The sequence below is a fragment of the Pyxicephalus adspersus genome, chromosome 5 (genome assembly GCF_032062135.1).
Source record: "Pyxicephalus adspersus chromosome 5, UCB_Pads_2.0, whole genome shotgun sequence".
NCBI classification, from domain to species: domain Eukaryota; kingdom Metazoa; phylum Chordata; class Amphibia; order Anura; family Pyxicephalidae; genus Pyxicephalus; species Pyxicephalus adspersus.
In genome coordinates this window covers 27,486,250-27,511,171 of record NC_092862.1, presented here as the reverse complement: position 1 = coordinate 27,511,171, position 24,922 = coordinate 27,486,250, and the positions used below count along the sequence as shown (strand labels likewise).

The 24,922-nt window shown below is 36.7% G+C and overlaps 1 protein-coding gene across 8 annotated transcripts in view; it reads left to right on the top strand.

Moving 5' to 3' along the window:
• Positions 1-24,922, top strand: part of RALYL (RALY RNA binding protein like) — a 373,375-nt gene that overhangs the window by 280,153 nt on the left and 68,300 nt on the right. For all 8 annotated transcript variants that reach the window (XM_072410992.1, XM_072410990.1, XM_072410986.1 and 5 more), the window contains one exon: positions 16,195-16,270. In XM_072410992.1, the coding sequence (XP_072267093.1) occupies positions 16,195-16,270 (76 nt within the window). The remainder of the gene's footprint in view (positions 1-16,194; positions 16,271-24,922) is intronic.

Genomic DNA, 24,922 nt, shown 5'->3' with positions numbered 1-24,922 from the left:
TCCCCTGGTGCATACTCAGTTACTGCCATTGAAACACATGGACCTGGAATATTCCAATCAAGGAAGGTTTTGATAAATGTCAGATTCATTGCTTTAGAAATAGACCCAGAAGAGTCACTAAATAAATCACATTAAATAACAGGACATCCATAGGTGAAATACCTACATTATTTTTCTTTTTTCAAGCTATCTCCATATTTATTTTACCTAGTAATCCTTTAAATAGCACACTTCATGTCTTTGGAGCCATGGTTGAAACTCAGGTTGTGGATCTTATCTGGTTGGTTCTGCCTTTATCCCAGTTACTAGGTGATGGAGAAATTAGTAGTTTATAGAAGAAAGATTTTCTCCTATTTTGCATTCCTGTTAATATCAAGAGTTATTTTCTGTACCTAGCTGCGTTTTATAGAGAGCTGCATTGATATCATTCTGGATGTCAGTTACAAAATATTGTACAAGGCACAGACAGGCATGCCAAAAAGGCAGCCTTCCATTGGATGATCCCTTGCGTCAAGATTTAATATGAGGACAAATAATTCCAGTCTAAGTTGGAATTGACTCAGATGAAAATGAACTGACTACCATTAACCTCCTAGCCGTTAAGCCCGACCTTCGTACGGGCAAAAAAAAACGGCTAGGATGGTTAACCCCGAGTTTTTTCCCATCCCCACTTACCTGGTCCCCCTGTGCTCATCCAGCGTCGTGTTCGTATTCCAGCGTCGTCCTCTGTCGATCGTCGTCCGCCGATCTCCCTCTCCAGCGTCGGGTGTCCTTTGTCGGGTGCCAACGGGACCGGCAAGATGCCGGCTGGCGGAACACAAGATGCCGGCCGGCTTCTTACCTGGTCCCGCTGATCGTCCACGTCCTTCTTGTTCCAGCGCCGGATGATCTCTGAAGTGAGAAGCCGTCCAGTGGAGAAAAAAAAAACGGACGGCTCCTCCCTGCGTGCGTGATGACGTTGGCGCGTGTGCGGGAAATTCAAATTGAAACTCATTCATTTATTTTGTATTGGATTGAATACAAACTCCTGTATTCAATCCAATACAAAATAATTCAAAAAATTACAAAGTATATAACTGGTAAATTCAAACTGTCATTTTGTATTGGATTGAATACAAACTCCCGTATCCAATCCAATACAAAATAATATAAAATTAATACAAAGTACATAACTGGTAAATTCAAACGCTCATTTTGTATTGGATTGAATACAAACTCCAGTATCCAATCCAATACAAAAAAATACAAAAAAAATAAAATAAAAGTAAATACATTTTTTATATTCATATTATCTACTAGAACCCCTGTTCGGACATTTTTCTGTAAGTTACAGGTCTACAATTTAAAAAAAAATTTCATGAAAAACAGTGGATCACTTTTGGTACAGAAATCTAGACCTCAGTGTAACGCTCAGGTGGTTAATGATAAGTATTTTTTGTAGATTATTATTGTATTATATTTTCCAGGTAAACATTTAAGCCTTTAATAAAATACAATAATGATCCAGGCCTCACTAATAAAATATTTATATTTATTCTTCTTTAAGCTATACTACTTTACATTGTTACTATATGTTTTTAACCCCATTCCTACTTCTATATTCTAATACCTATAATGTATGATGTCATTTAAAAATACATTATAAATGTTAGAATTTGCAATTAGCTGTCTTAGAAGACTGCAACACAAGCTTGCCTGTTGCAAGCAAAGAACATCATTAACTCCAATTAGTGGGAAAAAAACTGTTTTAAAAATTAATCAACATTGCAACAAAAAACACTGTACATAGTTTAACAATTATGAGAGAGAAATGCCTGTAATGAACAATAGCGGGTAATTGTCTGAGAAAGAAAAGGAACAAAATGCGCCTTCCAGCTTGGTAACTGTTGCAAAAATTAGATGCCAAGTTTCATAATAGCAAGCTGCAACGTTAATTATTAATTGAAGCATACATCTGAGCAGAAGTTATTATTAGTCAAGCGCAACTATCCTGCTATATATAAAAAAACACTGCCCTGCTATTGAAAACAGGATGTTGTTAGGTTTCCTGCTACTTGCTGATAAGTTTTGCTAATTGCTAGTTCATTTTTTCCCAGTTCTAATTAGAATTCCAAATTGTGTAATAATTACCACAGCAAAGTCATTAAATATAAAAATAAAACTAATTAAATGTTTTAAGGACATAGAAGTTATGATAAATATCTGTTTTGCATCTTTTGGTTGATTTACACATTTTTCAATTTGCATGGTTTGAACAGATAATGAGGGCAGTGGTAACCCAATAAACACAAAACTTTTGTATAGTTAACTGTGTATATAGAATGGACATGCAGGCATGATTGGTACACTGAATACATGTTTTGGATTGGCTGAATATGTGTGATTAGGTCTATCAAAGGGAAAGCAGGGCTCTGTTTAGTCTCGTAATGGCTTATCTGTGGGGACAGAAAAATAGCATTCAGTTGGAATAATCCAACCTATTCAATCAATTGCAAAAAAATGTTGTCTGCCATTTGTAAGTCCCTCATTTTCCCATTTTCTTAAGGACAAATTAGGTGCACAAGCCAGGTAGTTACACAGCTTAATGAAAAGGTTATGTTCATGTCCGCCGGGGGTAAAAGGAATTCCTGTGTGGCTCCTGATGGGAGATACCTTGACAGCCGTTCACCTGCCCACACCGCTGTGCTGGTTCTTTAGGAACAAGCATCTAAAAATTGTACAGCGTGTGGTTCTGATTGCATTGTCGGGAATAGACCTAGAAGTCAGAGACTATGTTACTGCTATCCACCCACACCAAGTTTTTCCCGCTTTCCCTTTATTCCCTATCTCATCAAGCACTGTAAAATACCTGCACTGAATGAATGCCCTCCCACACTGAACCCCAGTACCCAACTCATATTGTTGCAGCTTTTAGTTCCTTTGCATTGATATACAGTATGGTGTTTGCAACACGTTTTTATTGAATAAAACATCATGTGAATATGGAGGGAACTCGTGTAAACCAGGAGGAGGGAGATGAAGAACCTTAGCCAGCTTTGCCATAGAAAGTGTCACAATTTTCACAAATCACAATGGCCTGGTCTTTTTAAATGATAGATGGGTTAAAAGCTATTGATGTTCTGTTCATCTAGGTGCCTCAACTTTTTTCCAGTCCTCATTGTGTCTTTGGTTAATAGGAGATTACCTTACCCTTACATGTCTACCTTTCAGCAGAACAAGGCCCCCTGGCATCCAATAGCCTTACAAAATTACCCACGATGTCCTTCTCATCTGAATAACTGCCAACAGGAAGAAGAGAAGAAAAAGGAAAACTATTTAATAAAACATGAGATTTTTTTCTTGGTTTAAGCCAGTGATATGCTAAAAAACATTTACTAAGAGGTAGTTGAGTTTACAGAGTATGCAGAGTTATAAGAGGAGTGTGACCAATGAAAAAATGTGTTACAAAATGACATGGTACACACTATCAGAACAATGTAACAAAATAACAATTGTATTGTATTGTTTCTAGGCTTAAGGAGGAACTCTAATGAGGATCAACTTAAGGCAGAAAGCTTAGCAGAAAAAATCTTTTTCACAGAGCAGAATAGCATAAAAATCAAATTAAACACAACAACTGAGAGTCATAGCAGTGACAAAACGTCCCTCCCCTCCACATGCCATGAAGAATTTAAACTACTAAGAAATGTGAAAATCTTGCACTGCAATTCTAATCATGACCTTTTACCTGCGATCCTCGTTTACTGGTAAAACCATTGTGCATGCCAGACCTTATACACATTCATAGAAATTCAAAGACTGGAAGAGAGTATTGGCTGCTAGGAGAGCAAAGAAATGGTAAGTCTCGCTGCCTATTTCTTTCCCCCTAGCCAAACATTTTTTTTTATTAAACCATTTAAAAACTGACCCAAAACCATTAGAATTTCCCTACACATGGATATGTGGCTGAACAGACATGGTCGGGAATAGGCACAATGCAACAGAAAATCGTGTCAATTTAACTCTGAGGTGTGGCCTTAGCTTTTCTGAAGTTATAAAGTAAGTAGAAAATTCAAAATGTTTTAAGCATCAGGAATATTAAAAAAAAATCTGCTCTTTAGCTTGTTCTAAAATGATTAAAACCTAACCTCAAGTCTAAAACAAAACACGGATTCCCTATGTCGTCATTATGTAAATATCAAAAATGAAGCCAAAACTGAGAAGCCAGGTGCAAGTACACTCCATAATTCAATAGCTTGTAGAACCACATTTTGCAGCAATAGCTTGAAGTAATGGTCCTCTTGACTTTATGGGCCTGGTTTATTAAAGCTCTCAAAGACTGGAGAGGATAAACTTTTATCACTGAAGCTGGGAGATTCAGCAAACCTGCAATGGATCTGGTCCAGAATTTAAGAAACCCATTCCAGGTTTACTGGATCTCCCAGCTTCACTGATGAAAGTTTATCCTCTCCAGTCTTGAAGAGCTTTTATAAATCTGGCCCTATCAGTCTATTAAATGGTTGTGGAGCAATTTGGTCACAGATCTCTTAAGGTGCAACAGCATTTTTATTAAGTTGAGGTTTGGTCTTTGAGTCATTGCAACTCCTTGATTATTTTCTTTTCAGCAATTCTGATGTCGATTTGGTGGTGTGCTTGGATCCATTCATATTGAACTACAATATTTTTGTATACAGAGAAGTTCACAATTAACTCAATAGCTGCAAGGTGCCCAGGTTCTGTGCCAGCAAAACTTAGTCTTTGTTAAATATCAACAACATATATTATATTATGTGTTGTTGAATATTTAAAGTTTTATTTACCTAACTCTAAAACCTGCCAAGGACCAGATCCTGTCCTGATACACAAAAATTTAGCACTGAAAGAAGGTGTAGATTTATTTTTATCATGGCTGTATGCTGGATTTTCATACAATACTACTAATTCACTATTTTACATCTTTTGTTAGAGCAAATGAGGTAATGGTACAGTAAGTAGGAAACTGTTAAAGCAAAAAGTAATTTTAAAAGGTCAGTGCAATTCAGACTGTTAAATAATCTCACTGTTAGCACTTATTGTCAGCAAACTGTCATTTGAACTACAACAGCAATCAAACTTTATCATGTTTTGAGAAGGTTTGTGCAGTTCTGTATGCACGTTACAGGAATGATTTACATTTACATGATTAATTCTTACATTCTGTTATACACGTGAAGAGAATATTTCTGCTATAAGTACAATGTTGAAGCCTACACCACAGTTTTAACCAGTGCTATCTGTACCTCCAGGAGTACTTTAAATATATATATATAGAAAGAGAGATTGATGCAAAGACGTTAATTTGAATATATTTAATTTGCTGATCTTTACACTCTCTCTGAGGAGGGAGCAAATAAATCTACCAACAGTTAAAGATTATAAAAACAATATGAACATGTTTAGTTAAAAGCTTCTATGAATTAAAGTCAAGAGTAATGCAAAGCTTTAAGTCTGCAAGTCTTTTTTTTAACAAATGTATCAATTAACCCATATTCTTAATATATTCCGCCCTTTGGGAAGAGGAGTCTCTATGGATGTCCAATTATTACTATATTTAGCTGCAATATCACTTATTAATTTACAACTGATCTACAGTGGATCAGTTTGCCCAAACTAAGGATCATACAAGTTACTGAAAAACCTACTCTAAAAATGTAAAAGAACTAATCATGTGATCTGATTGGAAATGACCATTTACCATAAACAGCTCCATGACAGTCAGACTAGGCTTGCATGCTGTACTCCATACTAAATGTACATTACAAATGAGCAATGAAAGGGCAAGGTGCCTCTAAAAACACCAACATTTTATCCAAGGTTCACTGTAAAGCCAAAGGGTGAAAGGCACATGTGGTACATTGATAGTCCCAGCTAATACATCCAATAAACCTTTCACTCCTTGGTTTTACAATTGTCTTTCAATATAATATTGGTACTTTTATAGTAGCCTAACTATTTGTATTTTTTTCCCAGATATTTGTCTCTCACTAACGAGGCTGGGGAAATATGCAACATTGGAGAACCAAAATATTGGTTCTGTCACTTTTTATACTTTGTGGACTCCAATGTGGTTCTCTAATATGGTTTTCCAATATTATACATGAAAACAAAATGTATACCCTGAAATGCCCTTGCAGTGGGGCCTACCCTGCACCCTAAGACTTACATGCTTTGTTTAGTCTAAAGTGATTTAAACAATTCCCATGCTACCCCAGGCTCCCAATTCAAGTGGTTGGTCCTCCACAACCTCTTTCATAAGCGTCAATCAATCTGTGCTGTGGTTTCAGACATTCTATTCATTGCAATGAGTAATCTTAACACCCCCAAGAATTTATACAAATGCTTTCATTTTCAAGTATTTCAATTGCATTCTGCCTTTCTGTATATTTATAATGTGTATGTTAAGATGCTCATGCATTATATCTATAGAAAGTGTCTTAGAGCCTGTCTGAGCATCCCCATTAATGTGCAGCACCCTCAGCTAACACCAAATTGTACAGTACATGAAGAATTTATTGCATTACTCACATTGATTTAGAGCTTTAAACTATAGAATTCACACAACAAATAAGCTTTTCATTTTCAAGATTGGATCAGAGGTCAAGTTTTATAAAGTGATATATTTCAGCTCTGCTATTCTTCTATAGCGATGTTCCAGATCCTAATAATCCTGACCTCATTCCAACACCCAGAGGTGGAAAACTTCACTCATTTAATATTTACTTTTTCTTGTGTCAGTATTTTTATTTGTAGCATTATTCTCTGGAGGAGTAAATAATTGCTGAATGTTTCTTGAACAATAGAGACATCAGTTTCACAACTGAAGATTTTGTAGTTAACTATTAAATAGGGAAGTGGGAAGGTTTAGAATGCTGGACCATTGTAACTACAATTAAAAAGTCACATAGAGATAAATCAAATATCTCAATTGTTTATATACATAGATATTTTTCTTTTCATACACAATTTTTGTTTACTTGCAATATACCTCTGAACTCGGTAGCAAACTTAACTATTTCAGAATGGTCAACCCCCCCTCCCATCTGTGTAAGTCATAGCCCTTTAGTCTCTGGGAGTGTCTTATTACTGTCTGCAGCTTTTCCACCCATCACTTTTTGTAGCTGCCAGGGCAAGGAGTCCACTGATATCATATCCAAGATGTCGGCACCCAGGAGAAGTCTCAGGCCCTTTGGATATCTTTTGGATAGGGGCTTTATACATGTAACTAACATGTCTAAAATATGGTAAATGCCCATATGACCTAGGTTATTCATCGAGAATTCATATGGTTATTCATCGAGAATTTTTTTTAAAGCCCAAACAGGATTTTGACCTTTGTGTAGGAAGGTAAAAGAGACATTTTGATCTAAGTATTCTAAGATTCTGAATTACCTTTAAAGCATTGTGCAGAATTTTGGCTTAACTTGCCAAGTATACAGACCCATAAAAGTGTCTTTTATGAAGCAGCTGTCAGTGACCTGCTTTGCACATTTACCAGGTTGCTCCAGTGTTGCATATTCCCTTTCACCTTCATGCATTGCTATTTGCTCACGACTATGACAGACTGCCTCATCGGTCAATAAGAATGTGACAGAGTGGACTAAACAAGCTTAACTTGAAAGTGCCAATTCTTTGCATTATTATTATGACCTGGCGATTAGCATAGATGATGAAAGCTATAAGGCAGCATTATATTTGTCAGTAGCTTCTTTTGCCCTTAAAGTAGGCGTGTTTTTAATTTGAGCCCCAAACCTGCTTTAGCAAGGCAATTCCCAATATTCTATCCTGACAGGTTCCTTTTAAGGATACTGGATGCTTTCTGTAAAACATCACCTGCCATAGTATTATAAAACTGTATTACCCAGGGGATCCAAAATATTCTGGAGAACGAAAGACGCCACTCCTTCTACTGTTTGTGAAGATTGACCTCTAGCTTCAAACTTCTAATTTTTCCGGTAAACACTGGTCAGGTCGCCCTGCTTTCTAAAAAAAAAAACAGAACTAATATTAGCTGAGCAGATGTTCTTGGTTAAATGAAAGGGACATGAAGAACTATACTCTCTGTTAGATTTTAGTGTGCAATAAAATTGAAAACAAACAAAAAAACCCTGTTTCCCCGAAAATAGGACCGTGTCATATTAATTTTGGCTCCAAAAAATTCACCAGGGCTTTTTTTAAGGGGTTGTCTTATTTTTTCATGAACAACAATCGACATTTATCCTTGAACAAAAAAAACAACATTTATTCAAATATAGTCTTAGTATATAGTATAACTCTCCAAACCCTGAATCTTGAATTTCTGGTGACTTTCCTTTAGAACCATTGGCCCCAATTTCTCATGTCTAGCAATAGTGGTTTCCATAAACAAGCTCCTCTTGTCCATGTATTTATTTATATTTTAGCTTACTTTCGGGGTAGGGCTAATATTTAGAACATCCTAACAAATATGGAAAACTCATGCTAGGGCTTATTTTCAGGGAAACTATAGAATATTTTGTTTGGAGAAAATGTTTACTGGTGACGTCATGGTGGTCAGGCCTCAATTCTGAACTTTTTTTTGTTTTTTATTTAGATTGGAAATTATAGTTTTGTTATATCCAACTTGTATATTTGTAATTAGAAAGTTTTAAGGCATCTAGGAAAATGTTAGCTTCCGCTAACTCCTGTACACCTTATTGCCCCCCCCCCTTCATGACTTACATGAAACAAAATAAGAAATTGTGAAATTAGAATCCCACAGAGCAGTTATGTAGATCAGCTCCATATCCAAATCTTGCAAAAACAAAGAAGAAACTGCAAACTAGAAGTGAGAGGACCACTTCTCCTAATTCTGCCCCAAAAACAGAAATTTGGACAGTATTTCGAGTTTAGTGTTTCACAATTAAGTAATAAGGCAAATCTTTTATGTGCTACATTATATTGTTGCCAACTTGTCACCCAAGGAATTATTATTATTAATAATAATAATAATAATAATACCAATAGCAACTTTCACTTGCTAAAAGTCCCTTGTAAGGGAAATACCCGGGATATCTTTCATGCAGGCAGAATGGTGGTTTGCAGGGATGTCCTCTCACAGTTAATCAAACAAGGTCTTATATTGTCTGCAAAAATATGCATAAGCTTCTTAGCTGCACCTTGAATAGATTTGTTTGTTGGAAAAACTGGTCGAGGGGATTATCAGGCAATGTCTAGAAGCTAATACAAATGTGAAAGCTTTACATTTTCAGCAAGATGATGGCAATCACAAGACGGACTGAATTTTTAACTCCATAGTGTGGAAGCAGAGCAGAAAGGCTCAGTGATAATACATGTGAACGTGGGTGATAAATACAATAAACTCTATGCCATGCATAATCCTTCATATATTATTTATTCATTAGGTACCTCAAGCTATAGTATTCTATAGCTAAAGCTTATGCAAATAGGTGATTGTTATCTGATTCTGATAAAAATAGACCTGGATTTTGTTATCTGTTTTACTTTGTAGTGTTTGCCAGTCTCCCTAGATACGATTTACAATGTTTTTCTTTTTTTAATACATTGCAGAACGTAAAGACAATCAACGGGCATTATAATGGATTTAGGCAAAAGTATGTCAGAATGATTAATATATTAAAGTTATTTTTTTCATTGTCCTGATATTTTTCCAAAAACCTTGCTTTCATGTATAGTTTTAACTTGTGTGTGTATCTGGGGCTACGGTATTCACTTGCTATTTATTCCTTAGTAGAGCTGGACAGCAATTGTTTTTTCATGCTGTTATTTCAGACCATGAATCTACCCAAACCCGTACTGATTTACTGATCACACTTGGCAGTCACTCATCAAAGATGCTGACTGTGATGCCAGATATAAGGATAGGCATTAATGCCTGCAAATCCCATGTTACCAGAAAGGAGAAATGTGAAAGGTACTTTCAGGAGAATTATATTGTATTTTTCAGGGCTATAGAGACAGAGTTTGTCCATTTTTGCTGACTCTGGGTACACAATAATTGCTTCTGACTCCATAGGTATTATCAGCAAGTTCTTTTGATTTATATTTACCTTAAAATATGTTTTGACATGATGTTCATATTTTTACAGACTAGCTTTTCTTATTCTTGTTATTAAATAGTAAAAGGTAGCTCTCAGTGGTTTAGTGCAACTATGCCCGATTCCGATCATGTGGCAAGTACATGGTTTATAGGGGACAGTGGAATCGTGTGCATTCTCAGGATCTGTAAAGCACAACCATTATGCAACATTACAAAGAAAACAAACAAAAAGGTACAAGTGTGCTAGAAAGGCATTGGGAGGGAGGAGATGTGGGAGGAAATGGAACAGTATATTTCCTAAAGAAAGATCTTTACAGGTCTTCTGTGCTGGGAGTTACCTAAGCTTGGAAGATGCTGCTGGTGCTTTTTTTGTCAATTTACAAGGTGTTCATGGGAAGGAAACCTAAAAGAGGCACTAAATTGCAAAAAACTAAAGCAGATCTCCTCCCCTGCCAGACAGGGAGTTCGGAAGAGATTGTGGTAGAGCTGTATAGCTCTCAGAACTGAAGAACAGAAAAACACAAAGACTGCTCTGATATATGTAAGAGACCAAAGAAAAACTACACAGCAAGAAAAAAAATATTTATCCAGCAAGTGACTGTTTAAATTACTCAATAGAAACTACATTTCTCTTTAAACAAATGTCAGCTAGGCATACTTTATAGGTGAACAAAAAAACATATGCATGCATTTGCATTAGAGAAATTAACTTTTTTAAGATCTATTCAAGTTTGCTGCGTGTAAACCTAATATTACAGGTATACTTTATCAATTGTTTTTTCTTGTTCAGAAAGCCTTGTCTGTTTATTTTCTGTTCTTCAGATAACATTTTAAAGGCTTTTAAAGCTATGAGTTCTTTATCAGGGTCCTTCGAAACTTAAGCTGCATACACACTTCCAATTTTTATCGTTGGAAATGAACGACGAACAACCGATTGGCCAAAAATCGTTCGTAAAAAAAGTAACCAACGACGCCGACGAACGAGGATAGTTGTTGGAAATGAACGACTGGACCGGTGGATCGGATTGGACGACGATCGTTGACCATCTATCGTGTGTACGGTCGTTCAGTGATCGTGCATGTTCTGACCATGCGCGATGAACGAACGTTCTTGTGGTGCACGTCATTTCCTGTATCGTTCAAACGATCGCATCTGTCGTGTGTACAATATCTTTGAACGATCGTATCAATATCTGTATGTACAGGATCGGTGCTATACGATCGTTCGCAGATATCGTGCAGGATTGTTCGTCGTTCGTTTACAAACGATAATAATTGGAAGTGTGTATGCAGCTTTATTTACTGCTTACCTTTTTATCCATAAATGTGCAGCTCTATCTGTAATACATGTAAGATCTTCACATCCAGCTACGAGTCTCTTATTTGCAGTGCTATAAAATAAACCTAAATTGTGAACAAAGACCCTTTTGTACACATACCCAGTGGCCATTTTTTACGTTAACCATGTGGTTCTGTATCCACAGTGAAGGAGCTGAGTTACTTCCTTGAGTCATTCATTCATTATCTGTATAATTTTAGGCCCTTTTATTCAGCTCTGTATTTACCAGGTTTCATCTGCAAATCCATTAAATTTAATCTCTAACCAGTTTTTCTACTGGATAGAACATGAAAAAATTAGAACCTCTTTTAGGTGCCATCTGTGTTTTTTTAGGCATTTTTTGGCTCAATTTTGGACCCAGTAGCAAGGTTGTCACAAATGAGGGACAGGAAGTGAGCAGAAACGGAATGCCAATACAAACATTTTTCATGTCAACTACATATTGCTGCTAGTATCGTATTTGTAAATCATCCTCCACAGACAAGACAAAAGTTTTAAGAAATTTTTCTTAAAACGGCCACTGGTTATAATAATGACTTGATAGAGGTGATAACCATTTCCACTGTATTCCAAATGAGAAATAAAAAGTCTCGGTTAAAGGTACATTTGGGAAAACATAACCTAGAACTCTATATTACAGCTAGAATTAATAAAGAATTTGAAATATGTATACACAAATTATTTACAATTATTTTTTATGATACTGTATTATGTATGCTGAATAACCCTTAGGGGTACACATTTTGTTAATAATTTTGATTTCATAACACAATCATGTGTTTATGTAAATTAGAACTATTTTTTAGTAATCTGTGAAGTAATAAAAATTATATAATAATTCCTATAATATTATTAATAATAATAATAATATTAATAATAATAATTAAGTAATTCCCTTATAAATATAATAATTCCTTATTGTCTGTTAAGATCAATAGCCTCCATGTATCAAATTGACTCATCTCGTGAATATGAAACATTGAGATATGGCAAACTATATTCCTGGTGTGACCCTGCATACATAAAGTTATATTACAGCACAATGCTTCTCAATAGAAAATATGAATTTATTTTCTCTTGGACCAGTTCTTTTACGTATATCACATTGTAGAATATTTTACTGTATTTAGATCTGTCTGAAAAACATTACCTAATACATTGTGCAGATTCACATATACTTAGAAATGTCCCAGTGATTTAGTACAAAAATTTAAAAAAATACAAATTTAACAAACAAATCTTCAATCTCCTTCAAAATAGAACCCTACCAATGTTTTCTTTTTTGAGGCAGGATTTTATATATATATCATAGCTACATAGTGCTTGGTTGTGTTTGCATCCCAATAGAACAATCTATCAATCAATTGTTAACTTTTTAATATGTAGAAACCCTTATAATACCTGTCATCAGTGTTTCCAGGAAAAAGTAACACCAACTGGCCAGGAAGAACTGAAAATAGTATTAAAACCTAATTTATTTATTGGTATTTCCTCTAGTTCCATCTCACTATGTTCACTCGCAAATATTTTTTTTAATTTGTCCTAAAACAGTTTTTGTAGATATCCCCACATTTTATAAGTCTCAGTGCCAATTACCTGAATGTGAGGTGTGTAAATCTGTTTGTAATGCACATGTGTGCCTCAGTCTCATAGAGAACAAAGCTTCCTGTCCGTCCATTTCTAAGATACATCAATGCCTTCTCTGGGCGGGGAAGGAAGGTGTCATAGCAAGGAATTCTTCACTGTTCCTTGTTCCTATACATGTATGATGTATCTGTGCTTTAAAATTTTGTCCAAAAGGGAAGCACACAGGTCAGGATGTCTACAATCGGCCTTCGGGATGACTTTTCAAGTCAAGTGATTCTTCCAATAGCTTGTTCTGCTGAATGAAAGATTTGATACAAAAATGGGAAAACAAGCAAACAATGTAAAGTGTGCTAATATATAAATGTTTCATGTGTGAGGGCTTGATATCAATTCAGCTGGGCTTCCTGAACTAAGCATTTATAGTTTACCCTTTAGTAGTATTATTAATAGTATTATTAATTTACTGGGTGAGTAGAGCAGAGACAATCAAGTTGCTGTTCTAGATTATTAAGACTGTAAACCTGAATTCACATACTGACAGAAGGAACATGGTCATCATTTCTTCCTCATGCAATCAGCCTTACAATGACTGGTGACTGCTGTGTTGGCTTTTGGAGCTGCAGTGAAGTGTTACTGAACTAATTATATGAAAATGTATAGGCTAAAGTACATCCAGTATTTTACAGTGTACTTCAAACATGTCCTGCACTGTTATCTGAGATTAAAATGTGGTTTTAACCCACATCACAGAGGGGTATAAAACAAAAAAATAGAGAAAAGATTTTAGTTTTAAAATTTTAACAACTTTTTATACAATTGAAAGCTGAGCAGAAAATGCTTCTATACCAAGGTATACTATTTATACTATTTATGTACAAAATAAGGCAAGTGTGCTTAGTAGGGGGTAGCTTTTTTTACTTGTATAAATGTTTGTATGTATAAAGGATCACCACACAGTATATACAAGTATGGCATATCAATGCCCCTTAAACATCAGCCTTGCAAAGTTGTCTCGCTATAAATGCTTCCTACCACTTATATCTTGTGTGTCAATTTCAGAAATGAACAGTTCAGTTAATGTGAGACAAAGAAAAGTCATGAAATTCAACTGCTTAATGTGAGACAAAGAACTAGCAAGAAGATAACAAGCTTTCGTGAAAGGGGTACTAAAGTCGTATGTTGCTTCTTAGATTTGAATAGGAAACAATCCTACAGATTTTTAACATAAGTGTATGTACATAAGTGTACAAGCAAATAACTTCAAATAACTTGTTTGGGTGTGCAAGCCTCTATGTGTTCACACAAACAAGCACACAAAACAAGCAAACAAACGAGGCCTGACGATCACCTTAATAGTGATTTCTCCCTGCTCCTGAGCATTTCTTATTTCTTTAATTAAGTCCAATGCGTATTAGACTGAAAGCTGTGTGCGCATTTTCTTTCTAATTTATGGCAAGCAAGAGGTTCTATTAATTATGTTAAGTGTAATTTAAAGACATGCTCACTTTATTTAGTATACTTTCATCAATATATTCATGCAGTATGATTTTTTGAAAAAAAGGAAGCCAAACCTAAACATCAGAAATACAGAAAATAACACCTAGACAGCTCCTTTCTATTTTCCTGTTATCCTGGCACTAAGTACGCTATGTATTAAGGAGTCTAGCCAGCTACAGCACTGCTACTAACAGCAACTTAAGCTGTCAATCAGCCCAGAGAAAATATGTCAGTTCTCAGCAGGTGTATGTGCTAAGTGCATTTGGGATTCTAGTGATTCACAGTGTCATTATGGAAATCTTGGTACTTGCAAACTGTGACTTACAGTGACTTACTTATGTGTGCTAGTACATTTTTATGTAATGAGTCGTCTAACCTTTTACTGAATTTGGATGCAATGTTAAAGGGCCAATTTATAAAGAAGTGATGATTAAATAACAGATCCTTTTTTAACCTTCCTTGTTCCTGATTGCCATTTTAAGGCAGTATTTATCAACAGCTGTCTAGAGCTTTACTTACTTTGCCATATTTGCCCTGAAATGGCAATTAGAAGCTCTATTTACCTCTAATGTGAAACTGACCACCACAGTTTGTTGGTAAAAACAGAAAAAATGACAATATCTGTTTATAATTAATGTTATTCACCTAGTGCCCAGTCCGTTCAACCCTTTATGGGACATCAAAGTACTTTAGTGTCTCAATAATACCTTCCTAATATACAATAAACCCTGTGTTCTTTTAGTTAGAAGACTGCCTTTAAGTATTAAAGAGGCGCTAAACTCAAAATATGTTATGGCAAAAGCTGCCATTACACTACAATTCATCTTAAAATTAATCCTGTACAAACTGTATATTCTTAACAAACTTCAAAATAGCTTGACCATCCTACCCCACGTTGTATACTAGCCCAGCCCCCTCTAGCAACACTACCTTTTTCTTAACCCCTTAAAAGCTCTGGGCTAGGCCTAGCACCAGGTCATGTAAGCCCTGCGCCTAATTCTTACGGCTACGGGGCTCTCTTTAAAACAAGCCACTCCAGTCCTGTATGGCTGTTTTTAATGTGAAGTTATTCATTCTCAAATATCATAACTGTGGGTTTCTAACAGCTTAGAAGCACCAGCTGTTTATTTACATTACACGGCTGTGTGCAAAATTAAAATTCTCCACAATGCCTATAGATACAGAGATGATGGCTTGGTTAAACGTGCTTTTACTGTCTTGGCACAGGTTTGCTGTACATCAAAAACTTTTGTAATCTTCGATTGATTGACTGGTAAAATATTTGTCAGATGCCTAGGAGAAAGTTGAAAGGAACGTAAAAAAATGTTGACACCAGATTAGATAGAGAAAATAAATGTTCCTATTTATAGGGACACCTGTTCCAGTGATAACGTTCTAAAAAGAAATTTATTTTTGTAGAGATTTCCCTTTACTTCTCATTGCATTTATGGGATAAGAAGTGAAGAAAAATCTCTTAAATCAGACAAACACTGCAATAGGTAACCTGACGATACATGTTGGCTGTCTCAGAAAATAGCATGATAGCATTGCAACTGTGTAGTAGAACATTTGTCTTGTAGTGATGTTTCCTTGGCTTCAGTGCTGCCAAATATTCAATCTACACGGAGTTTGTATGTTCTTTTAATTTAGTTTTCTATTGAAATGAAACAGGCTGTCATGTTCCAGAACCTCAATGGGTTTTTTTCTTTTTTTACAGACATCAACATGGCAGGTGAACCAAAACCATACAGACCAAAACTGGGAAGTAAAAGACCAATATCATCTTTGTACAGGTATGTTTGATTAATGCTTTCCCTACTTTTCCCATGAAAAATGCCATGTCCCAATCAAAATATTTATTGACTACACTTAAAAGAGAACTCAAAAGAACTGCACAGATATACAATATCATGTCATGCATTCAGATTATATACATATTTTAGATAATAAGCGCCGTCATTTCCAATGTTTAGTGTCCGCAATGCACAAAAAGAAGTTGTTGTTAAAGGAATGTGCGTGTGTTTCCTGTAGCAAAAGAACTGTAGCAAATTAAATTTATAAGGTTCTCTATTCTGATAGAGCAGATAACATGGGATAGGCTCAGTCTTTAAATGTCCTTAGTGTCTAGGGGTTTGATTGAGAACAAGTCAGCGGAGTGAGGAGTGAAGAAAGTCCGAAACAGGCAGCTCCAGTTTCAGAGGGCAATAAAATCATGCACTGTGGAGACCTTAGACCTTTTCTATCTTCTGTCCCAGAGTCCACTAACATGCATAATCCTGATGCTAATTCACCCCATGGATAAATGGCCAACGTTTTTCTTGTTGAACATGTTGTGAATGACCCATACTATGGCAGTTCCAAATTCTCTACCGCTCATAGGCTCCTTAGTAATAATGAATACTCCCATGCGCTTCTCACATCTCTTTCTGGCATCTCTCCCAGCCCTAGGTGAACTCAGGCTCTGAGCACTGGCTGGGTTTTGGGTCCCCGGCCTTCCAGGCCTATGGATCCTTAACAGTTACTCAATCATGAAACCCACCTCTTACCCATGATTCTCCAAATATTTGTCCCTAAATAAAAACCTTTCTCACCAGGCACTAATTTCAGTGTTTGGGTACAGGAAGAATACCTTTCACCAATAATTGTGCCCTTCCTTAACTATGAAAAATGAACCTTATCCAGCAACAGGATAGAGTGACTAATCATTTAGCTAGGAGAACAAGACTTTTGGCCTAACTTAACCAAAGGTTCTAAATTACAGAGATTTCTAGAGCTGGGGCACCTGCCTTCTGTTACGTGCAAAACTAGCACAGCAGATCTTCCAGATTTTGCACCTTGCAGGGAAAATAGCTTGTGCCTCATGAGCCAAAGGCAACACCAATAAAGGAAGCACATCTGCCTAGAATTGAAGGTTCCAGAATACATTTGGGTAATATAAACAGATCATTGCTATACTATAACAAAGACGTTTGTCCCAAGATCACCAGATATTGTTTCAATGAAATCTGACAATTTACCAATGTTAGAATTAAACTATAAAATGTTTATTACATTTATTATACTTGTGATAGGATTCATGTATAATTTAGTGAATTCAGTCAGAAGAATAATACTAAATGTAAACAGAAGGAAATAGAGAGAAGAGTAGCATTGTGTTTCTCCATATTTGGCTCTTATTATGTAAATCCGTGAGCGTACTTCAGCTATAGCCATGCTACATCTATGGAATGTCATAATGTTCATCAACAATGTATACAGTGCTTCTGCTCCTAGTCCTAGTGCAAATTAATTTAAGGACCCTTTGGAAAGTGAAGTGCTGCAGTTTAATAGTCTAATTTCCATGAAGGCCTTGAATATTACTTGAAATGTAATAACCATCAGTTAAATGTCTCTGTGTGAATATGGAGCTTCCTGAATGCTCTAATAAGTTTTCTTTTCGGCAGCCTTTGAGCTATAAGATGTGTCACTGCCGATTAGCTTCTGACTGTGAGGGCAGCCATCAATGAGGCTAAACTTAAAGAGCAACTGATTAGTCTTGAGAGAAAGTGACAGAAGGAGCATCAACCCAAGACATTTATGCTTTTGTTTTCGACACTTGCTATAATTGAAAATGGCACCAAATTTACTTTCAGTAAGTCTGATGCCAAATTACATTGTGATGACTGACCACAAACCATAAATTCAATATGTGTCAATACAGCTTTAAGATCCATTCTCATAAATTGCCAAAACAAATGTATACTTGAATCAAATGCAGCACCAAGTCTATAAACAAGATTTTACATTAATTTTATGATTTTATGAAAAAGTTTTACTTTTTAGTATTTGTAACCACCAGGTGTAGTCTCTATGCTCTCTGGTAGTCTTACAGCAACTGTGCTCAAAATAAATCTGAATGGCCCAAAGGAAAGATACCACCCCCTACCTTTTTTATCTTAAGTGACTGATTTTAAGAATGGTATCCTAAAAAATTGCCTAGTAAAGGTTGCCATAACGTCTTCCTTTTTTGTTTTCTTTGAACAATATTTCATATTTATTTATAGAATCAGTGCAATAAGTATGTTTCGACTATTCAGAAAAAAAATCTGTTTGCTGATGGTTTTGAAAAAAATACCTACAAATATCACTTTCAGGTTCCTTATATTCCTATTTGTGATGGACACAAGAATTTGTCCTATCTTTAAAGGAGGATACATTAGGACAGCTATAAACACCCCTGAATTTTAGCTGTATTTAGTGCAGCTGGAGAAGCCCCTTAGGGTTCATTGAACCCTACAAGCAACAGTGCTGTTGTATAAATGTGTGTTTTGCTGTTTTGTCAGCTTATTGTAAAGTCCATGTCCGTTTTTTTTTTTTTGTTCCAGTTAGCAAACTGCTTTGCTATTGCAGTGGAGTTTGCCATGGCAAGAAAGATTTACAAGTAATCCCACAACTTTTTGGGATACCTTTGACAAATATCCCTGGAGTGCAGATGGAAGTGACTGATCTGCACATTTATGAGTTTGGGTGCATGGTTGATTACATTTGTGGAACACCCACTGATAATGTAAGGGAGCAAGCAGTCCTATCTCCCAAAATTCTGTTTTTGTGATAAGTAAACTGTAAGATGTTTTTTACAGCCACCATTTAGATGCACCAAAGCTGCTTAGAAAGTTGAAACGCCATTAGTACAAAAATCGACGAAGTCGCACTGCAGAACCTTTTACTCCTAGTAAGCGTCTGAAATACTCTGTATTCTATCTGCAGATGATTGCAGGAAACTTGAGTAAGGTTGTTAGTAGATTTTCTAATATAGGCCCCGCTTTTTAGTGTTTTCTGGTTTTACTTGTTGCCTTGAATTGTTCTATTATATTAGAAGCCAGGCTCGAGGAGAGAGGGGAGCAGCCGTTAGATCGCTCCAAGGCCTATAAAGCCCAAGGGGGCCCTTGAAGCCCAACACATCCCATAATTTTTATTAAAATTTGAACATTTATTTATTTCATTTATTTTTTATTTTATTTTTTTAAATTTTGTAAGTCTGTTTAGTTTCAAAATGAAAAAGGCACTTGTGTCACAGGGTACTTGACAGGGGTCAATAGTTTACAAAATAAGAGACATTCATGAAGGCCGCCCTGGGAGAGAAGTCATGTGGTCTACAAGGGTATTCCCCGTTGGTGGGAAGTGAGGAGGAGGAAGGGCTTTCGGGCCCATGAGAAAAAAGTAATCAGCTGGCAAACAAATATGTCACGTAGTCGCTGCGTTTTGAGGCTGAGGTTGTTAGAAATAAATAATATTATACACACATACATGTGTGTAGAATTTTGTATAAGAGCCCACACACCTTCTTTGTATCGGGGCCTGGATTTTCTCTCAGCGGCCCTGCTAGAAGTAGTATGTAAGCAGAGCTTGAGTCAAATCACACTAATATTTTGGGAAATCCATCCAATGATTTTGGTGTAGGAATGTAAACTACAAAGGATTTCTGGGCCACTCAACACATTTCATATACTTCAATATATGGAACCAATAATATCTCTTCATACAGAGTTTTACCTGAATATATGTTGTTTGGATTTTCATTTCCACAGCTAGCAACCACATAACAGCAACATTTCTTGGCTGCAAGACTTGTGATTACATTTTAGAATAAATTTACCTTGCTTTTTCTCAGCATTGTGCTCAGATCATTTCAGAGAATAACAGTTTCTTCTCAGTATTTATATACAGCCACTGCAATCCTGATCTATTCACTATTCATGAATATAGCACTTAGCATTTTAATTCTCCTGAGTGATTCAGGCAGGTGCTGGGTCCTCTAAAGGAGTTTTTGAAACAACGGTGTTGGGAAAGTAATCAAACTGAAAGTGTATTTTTAAACTCTGTCTGAATTGGAAAATCAGCAGACTGTGACTGAAAAGGTTTGTGATTGTAAAAGTACCTTACTCATAAAAATGTCTACGGCACAAGAACTGGTAGCTCCAGATGTGCAGGTTTGAAATTCAAATACGTTTAATTGAGTTTTTTTTTTAAGTAGCTAATTAGTACTGCACTTATGGTGCCATTGTCTAAAAGCAATTTCACAAAATTACTTCAGTCCTGCCAGACTGAAAAAGCAGATATAGCACACCTCTATCTTAGGTGGGAAAACAGGCCAACTTACCCAAATGCCCCTGGAACCATTTAACCTGAAAGCATCTATGGCCCAGACCTGGTCCTCGAATTTCAGTGGAGAAAAGTGGTTGGACCTCAGTCACTTGAGCATTTTCCAGAGTGTATTAGTGATATAATCTAGAATAAAGAGGTTAGAATGTAAGATACCCGGAAAAAAAACAGTAACAGTAAAGTACATCTGAAGCTTTCCAGTTCTAAAAAGGGCATGTTGTTGACCGAGTGGGTTGGCAACTAGTAGCAGAGTCCCTAAGCAACGCAACCACCAAAACATACTGTGGAGCTATGCAAAGCAACTTCACAGTCTATCCTTGATCAAGTAAGACCCCCTGGAAATACTAGCACACACTTTCATATACCTAAATACAGAAGCTGAAATTTTTTCTTGTTGCCCAGACCCCCACCCTCAACATTTACCCATTAGGCTAATAATTAAAGAACAGCGATATCTTTATGGCAATGCCTAGGAATAAAGTTGACCTAGCTGTGCCTTCACAGTTTTCAACCCACTCGCACTGTAAAACATTGCACACAGACAATATTCTTTATGCAGGACACAAACAAGGCAGGGTAAACCCCTGGGTCAAAGACTTGGGGCCAGTTCCAACTTCAGTGTCTAGCTCTGACTCTCACTGACTCGCTTTACTCCTCTAGTATATTCTTCTATCTTCCCCTCCAAAAGATAACTACAAGTGACAAATTTTTATCTTCCTCCCACCCAGCTCACACCAGAAGTGACAAGCTGAATGGTTGGCCCATCCTATCCTTCCAATATTATTCAGACCTGATTTCAAAAAGGAATCTGCAAATCTGACTTAAGCCCCTGCAAATACCTTGGACTCAATATTTTAGTGAGATGAAGTATTGCCAGTAATGGCTATTTAACAAGCCACACATCCCAGATGTAAATTTGTGGTGCATCGTTTCCATCCTCTATACAGCAATGGTCATTAATACTCGAATCTGTAAATTTATGGCATCTGTAGCTGTAAAATGACAAAGTCCATGCTTTTTACTACAGAATTTTGGTGAAGTGCAATATGGTATTGAAGCTCATTAAAGTGTACAGAAGGATTATTTATGTAAAGGTTGTAAGTTATGTTAATCACATGATCAATCATTATACTGTCATGGAAAATATTGTAACTAGACAATCTTTTTATTTGTGCAGGTATTTCATTAGTCATGTAACTTTCAGAGAATTAAACTTTAAAACAATTCTAAGGATGCCATACAACAATACAAATACATGTGCAGAGAACAAGGACCATGATAAATCTGCTTACAAGCTGAATGCTGTTCCTGTGGCTTCAAAAAGAATTGTTTCATCATTAGGAAAGTCACAGAAAATTATACATGCTGCAAACTGAAGAAAATCTAAAACAATTCTTTTTTTTTGTTTTGGATGGTGGGTAGAAGAGTTAGCAACCTTGACAGGTTTATATTGCTGTCTGTGTTTCCACTGGGAGATTCACTTTCTCTATTTGTCTTGTCACTGGGACTGAAAACGAATAGAAAGCCAAACTTTTGACAAGTCACTGAAACAAGAATAGAGAGGAAATTTATTTAGACTTGTTTCAGTATAAAGACACATTAATCTGAGGGCAAACCCCCAAAACCTGGTGCTATAGAGAAACCCCTCATGTATGTCCCTATACTATCTTCAATGTTAACACAAAGGGGGCTATTTGTAAAGCAGTGAATCTGACATTCACCAAAACATTCTCTAGTGGAGTATCTTCCATGCCCATATATTTTAGAAAACAGTGATTAAATCTCCAGCAGAGAATGTTTCGATCTATCTCAGATTTACTGCTGTCTAAATAGACCCTAAAGTAAGCTAGTACACCAGTCTTTTCAATGCATTCAGAAAAGTGTATTGAGCATCACACAGTATACATAGAAAATATACAAATACAAATTAGTCCAGAGGAGACGTCATGTTGTACATTACTAAATATAAACTATACATCAAATACATAGTTCAAGATAAAAAATTATCTTACAGAAATATCACAGAATATTTTGTGTAGCTTTTTTGTATAATTTCTCAAACAAATAATACAGAAATGGGTTTTATTTAAGGATTCACTCAGATTTCTTTCTTTCTGTGGAATAATGAATAACAACCACAGCTAAAATATCAACAATTTTTATTTGTTCTTGTTTTGTAGTTTGTTCTTTTTATTTAATCAACTCTTGTAAATTAACAATAAATGCACCTTGTGTTCTACTAATATTTTTTCCATTGATATTACCGTACTAAGACATCCACCATAGACAGTATTCCACCAATCTTTTTATAAATACATCCACTGATGAGCACTGAGTGGAACAGTTGTACAGTAGAAAGAAATGATTATTATCCTTTGAAATGTTCGTCATTTGACAAAACGGCACAAGGCTTAGCTCGTCATGTAGACATGACACAATTACAGCAGGATAAAAGCTTTGCGGGAAACCATTTCATCCAGAAAACCCATGCATTAGTTACACAGACAGGTTTTATGCATGTAAACATCTGTTTGACAGTTCTATTTAGCTTTGTTCTAACTAAAAAAATCAAAGAAAGGAAACGCGTCAGCAGCAAAAAAATATGACTGCTATTGCCCTGGAAACAAAAGAACTTTGAAAATCTCATGTGTATACTGCATGAATGCAGTTATTTGGTGGCTATAACAGGATGTATCTTGGGAACACTCTATTACAACGTGGCCTTTTTTTGCATTAGCTTTCAGCACCAGAAGATTGGCTTTGGTAACTTTCATCACAGAGCCCCCTACATGGGGAGCAATGCCTAATCCTAAATTCCCACTCACTAGAGATCCCCTTGTAAGTCTAAAGCTACATCATTGACATACAAGATAAATGTTTGTGATCACCTCGAAAACTGAAGGGTTCTTCCAGAGTTTGCTAGGGGCTCCTTAAACAAGTGTTTGTGCCGTTCAGGTCAGTTTAAGTGACAGCAGTGACCATTTTTTGGCCATCTGTTAGGGTGACATTCTTCCCACTGGCCAGCAATGTAAGAGGTATTCTTCCCAATGATCAACACCCTAATGTACTGTGACCTGTGGATATAGTAATTAAAGCAGAAGTTTCCTGAAGGCCTCAAAATTACTGGATGTAAAAATTCCAAGAAGGCTGGTTTAGTGTGTGTACTGCAGTCTCCTTACCATTTGCTATGGTGGGTCAGTTCGACTAACTTAGAAGAAGTGCTCCCATTTCCACCCAGTTGTCTTCCCCTCTCCAGAAAAATTGATTAATGGTGTGACGTGTGTACATGCCCTAGTCCTCACACTTTAACCCTCACCCTCCCTGTAACCCTGACAGTACCTCCGACTCTAATTCTCCCTGCAACCCCGACACTTGCCTTTTGTAGGAAAACCATTTTTGGGTAAAGTTTGGGGAGAGTTTTCTTCCATAAAATTAAAGTGCAGGTTGCATCTGCCCCTTTCAGTCTTCGCTGGAGAGATAAACCCTCATTATTTGCCCTGGTATCTGAATATCTCCCTGGCGGTAATCCCGAATGTGGCTCGGGGTTTATTTTCAGTACCAAAAACGGTAACCCCCAGCCACACTCGGAGTGGAATTGCAAGGGAGTTTTTAAATCTTACCTAGTCCCTACGTGCCCGTGGCGTCCTCAAGCGATGCCTATGGCGTCCTCCAGTGATGCCCGGCATCTGCTTCCCCTGGTGATGCCTGGCCAGCATCTGTGTAGTCTGGCGATGCCCGGCCGGCATCTGCATAGCCTGGCAATGCCCAGCCGGCATCTGCGCCCCCGGCATGTGAACAGTGGGAATGTGAGGCCAGGTGATGCCGGCAGATGCCACCTGGGCCAGGCAGTGCAAGCATGCGGCTGGGGCGCAGGACCGTTCAGCTGGGATGCAAGACCAGGCAGGAAATTTTGAATAATGAGTATTTTTAAATGTACTGCTTTGACAATTTAAAATACTTCTTATTCAGACCACAAGGGAGGTTAAAACTCCTGTGAGGTTTTAAGCAATCTGATTGCTCTTGCAGCCCTGAATAGTCCCTAAAAACAACCCAAATTCTCCCACCATTGACTTCAATGGTGTTCGAATTCGGCATTCGATCACCCGAACAATATCTCACTATTCCATCGAATAGCTGTCGAATCGAATAGTGAGATATTCGACCAACACTAATCTTATCCTTTGTTAGCACTAATTATCTGGACTTAGTACAGAAAGCAATGCACAATTTATTTTAGGGTTGGGTTTATTTTAACCCTTAAAAGGTTACTTTTCCACATACATTGCTTGGCTTGGGGTGTTTGT